The following is a 3,195-nucleotide window of genomic DNA, read 5'->3' as shown; positions in this document are numbered from 1 at the left end:
TGAGAGAAAGAAAGAGGGGGGGGGCTGGGGACAACTCTGTGAAAACAAAGCCAAGACACCAATACACACGTCGGGTCCCGAACTCGGAGACTCACCCAGGCGGCCTTGTGTCCGGTATTTCTCTGCTCAAAGACAGCCAATCGCTGGCCGTCACGTTGTACGAGTAGAGGTCAAACCCGTCGTTTTTCAGGCGCTTGTGGCCGCTGGTGTCTGCCTGTTGTACATCCCGCCCTGGGCCGCTAAGCAAACTGTTGCTAGGCCCAGACGCTGAAAGCCAGTCCAGCGCTCCCGACACAGGGGGCTTAATGAAAGCAGGATTGATTGCCCTCCCCTGTTGGTCTCCTATATCGCTCGATTTCCTCGGTGTACTCACCCCCACGGCTGATGTTGATTCATTGCGTGCTTTTGCGTGAGAACTTAGAGAGGGAGCCGACCTTTCCCCCTCTCCGTTACTTTTGTCTTTCTCTACTCCAGGAAAAGAATAGGTCTGAGCGGGATATTTAACACCCAGCCACATTTGCCGGGCTGCTGGCTCCCCGATCTGATCGATGGTCGCCGTGGGCGAGAATCCCGTGTTGCGTTTTGGGACATCCATTTGCATGGCAATTCCCCGTTCTAGATTTGATTTGCGACCCTGGTCTTTCAGTGTCTGTGTGCGGGAGGTTTTGTCTAAATTTGCTAGAGGACTTGTTGGATATTGGTTACTACTCGCTGTAAAACGTGTCTGAGACTTACGAGTTCTCTCCCCAGCCTCATTTTCGCGAGTTGTGCTCGGCTCATCACTATTGAAAAGTGTATTGATTGCCTGGTCCGAGCCCCTGTCGTAAAGAGCGGTCTGTCGATTGTGCAGTTCCGCACCGGCCGGGGATAAACGCTTCCCTATAGATTTTCCTCGTCCGAGTAATCCGTACGTCCCTGAACCAGTGCCTGTTTCCTCGCCCTCTGATCCTGGTTTACGAGGCTCTGTGAGGGAGCTGAGGAAGGAATTTCTCGCACGTGATGAAACGAAGCGATCCTGTTGAGATTCTTGTCTCGCTGCCTTCAACCCTTGCCCTGGAATGTTCAGCTCGGGCGGATTCTGTCCCATCTTAGGGGTCCAATTTGAGCGCAAATCCCCGAGATCCTGGGAGAGCTCCCTAGCTGTCCCCGCGATGGCCATCTCAGAGGTATCGTGGGTATCGATCTGAGCGGGTGTACTCACGCCCGCCGCTGCCGCCACGCTCGGCTCTCCGTCCTGCTCATCTCTCTCGGAGCGCGCGGACAGACTTTCTAATCCCTCCATCTCGCCGGCTTTAATCCCCTGGATGCGGCGCCCGCCTATTATCCCATTCTCCAGGACGGCCGATGTGTCCTGGTCCCGTGCGTCCGGCCCAGGGACCCAGCGCGCCTCGCCACCGGGAGGAGGGAACCTCAACTCATTACGTGGCCCTGATCTGGCATCATTGCGTCCCAGGCTGAGGGAGTCACGCTCCCATTCCTTGTTTGTCGGAGACAATCTCAACACCGACGCGGCGGATCTGCTCAAATCATCGGGTCGTAAGAAATTATTGCGGGCATCGCTGATAGCAACAGTAGGCCGCCCGCCGTCCGACACGGTGTTAATGACGGTGATTAGACAGATCCACAGACACAGGAATACCAGGGCCGTGGTCAATGTCCGGCACTTCCTGATGACGCAGAGTAGCCACAGCTTGACCCCCATCCCCCAGACCCGGTGTGCGGGGAGGCTGGGAGGATGGGGCATCGGTCTGGCGCTCAGGTCCTGGGGACAGATGGCGCGCTTTTATCACAAATCAGTGACGTCATCCTGCCGTTGTCCGCCCGTCATGGGATATTTAAATCTGAACAGAGGACGTCATGGTTCTATCCAGACGTTCTAATCAAGATTTCGCGACTGACAGGGGACCTGTCATTTAAATATTGCGATCATTAAATCCAACAGAAAGAAATCTTAACACTTCCACGTCACAGACGTACACAAAATTTCCAATTTCTCCAGCATCCAGGAATAAATCTTCGAAGACACAAATCTCCCGACGTCTTTCCCAGATGTATTCGGTGTCACAGCAGACGACACACTAGCTGATGACGTCTGATCTCCGTACTCTCGTCCCTGCCTACAAAGCTCTAGACCCCGCTCTCAAACGACAACACAACGCACTGACAAATTATTCAGAGCACAACGTCGACCCGCGCTCGAGAAAAAAGAACTGGGAGTGAGTGCTCTAATTATTCCCCCTGAGCCAAGAGCGAGAAAGAGCGAAGGAAAAAACGAGCACTTTCCTTGTCCTGAACAACGATGTTTACGCAATGGCCTCCATTGATTGCGTTTTCCAATATGCTACAACGTTTTCTGGGACTTCCCGTTTCTGAGGGTGCTTATTACCTCGACAGAATGAAGCGCAGGAGAGCGACTCTTTGCGCGAGCAGCCTCGCCACTGCTCACTCGCTCTTTGTCCGGGTCTGTCTCAAACTCGCAGACAAGATTCCTGTGTCCTGTCGATGTCTTCGGCATGAGTGACAGACAAATTACGACTCACGTTGTCGCTGAGAATTAAATACTGTCTTCAGACAGACGTCGAAGGTCTCTGTCAGACACGGTCGTCATGTGAAGAACATCTGGGGATAGAGGGAAAAAAGACGTGAGGAAAAAGTCAAAAATTGTTGAAGAGAAGGCAATGAATGTACAATGTTGAAAATCCATTGCTTTGGACACAAATTTCATGTTTTTCTTTTTTTGCTTGCTGGAATAATAGAAGTAGGAGAGGGTATATGGTTGGGGGGGGGGGAATAGGGTGAAAAGATAAGGAAAGACCACCACCATCCCGCCCCCGTCTTTCCCAATAGTACAGGAGACTAAGAGAACGCAAAAAGAAGCTCCTGAAATCTGAGGAGAGAGAGAGGAGGGATAGCGGGAAAGATAAAAGGAAAGGGGTGAGAGAGAGGAAGATAGAGGGAAGGAGAGAGTAGGGGTAGCATCGGGGATCAAGAGATGTGTTGAGGGAGAGAGAGAGGGAGGTAAGAGAGAGAGAGAGGGAGAGAGAGAGAGAGAGAGAGAGAGAGAGAGAGGTCCTAAGATCAAGAGGGAGTGAGAGAGAGAGAGAGACAGACAGACAGACAGACAGACAGACAGACAGACAGACAGACAGAGACAGAGACAGAGACATACAGGAGAGAAAGACAGAGAGAGAGAGA

The 3,195-nt window shown here is 52.4% G+C and overlaps 1 protein-coding gene across 1 annotated transcript in view; it reads right to left on the bottom strand.

The window, feature by feature from the left end:
• The window catches only part of LOC101864344 (polypeptide N-acetylgalactosaminyltransferase 5-like), a 74,035-nt gene that overhangs the window by 47,736 nt on the left and 23,104 nt on the right, over positions 1–3,195 (bottom strand). The window contains exon 2 of the mRNA XM_013086454.2: positions 96–2,619. Coding sequence (XP_012941908.1) covers positions 96–1,744 — 1,649 coding nt within the window. The 5' untranslated portion in view covers positions 1,745–2,619. The remainder of the gene's footprint in view (positions 1–95; positions 2,620–3,195) is intronic.

Source organism: Aplysia californica, unplaced genomic scaffold (assembly GCF_000002075.1).
Source record: "Aplysia californica isolate F4 #8 unplaced genomic scaffold, AplCal3.0 scaffold00001, whole genome shotgun sequence".
Classification (NCBI taxonomy): domain Eukaryota; kingdom Metazoa; phylum Mollusca; class Gastropoda; order Aplysiida; family Aplysiidae; genus Aplysia; species Aplysia californica.
Note: the sequence above shows the minus strand (reverse complement) of the source record. Positions and strands in the feature narration are given on the sequence as shown.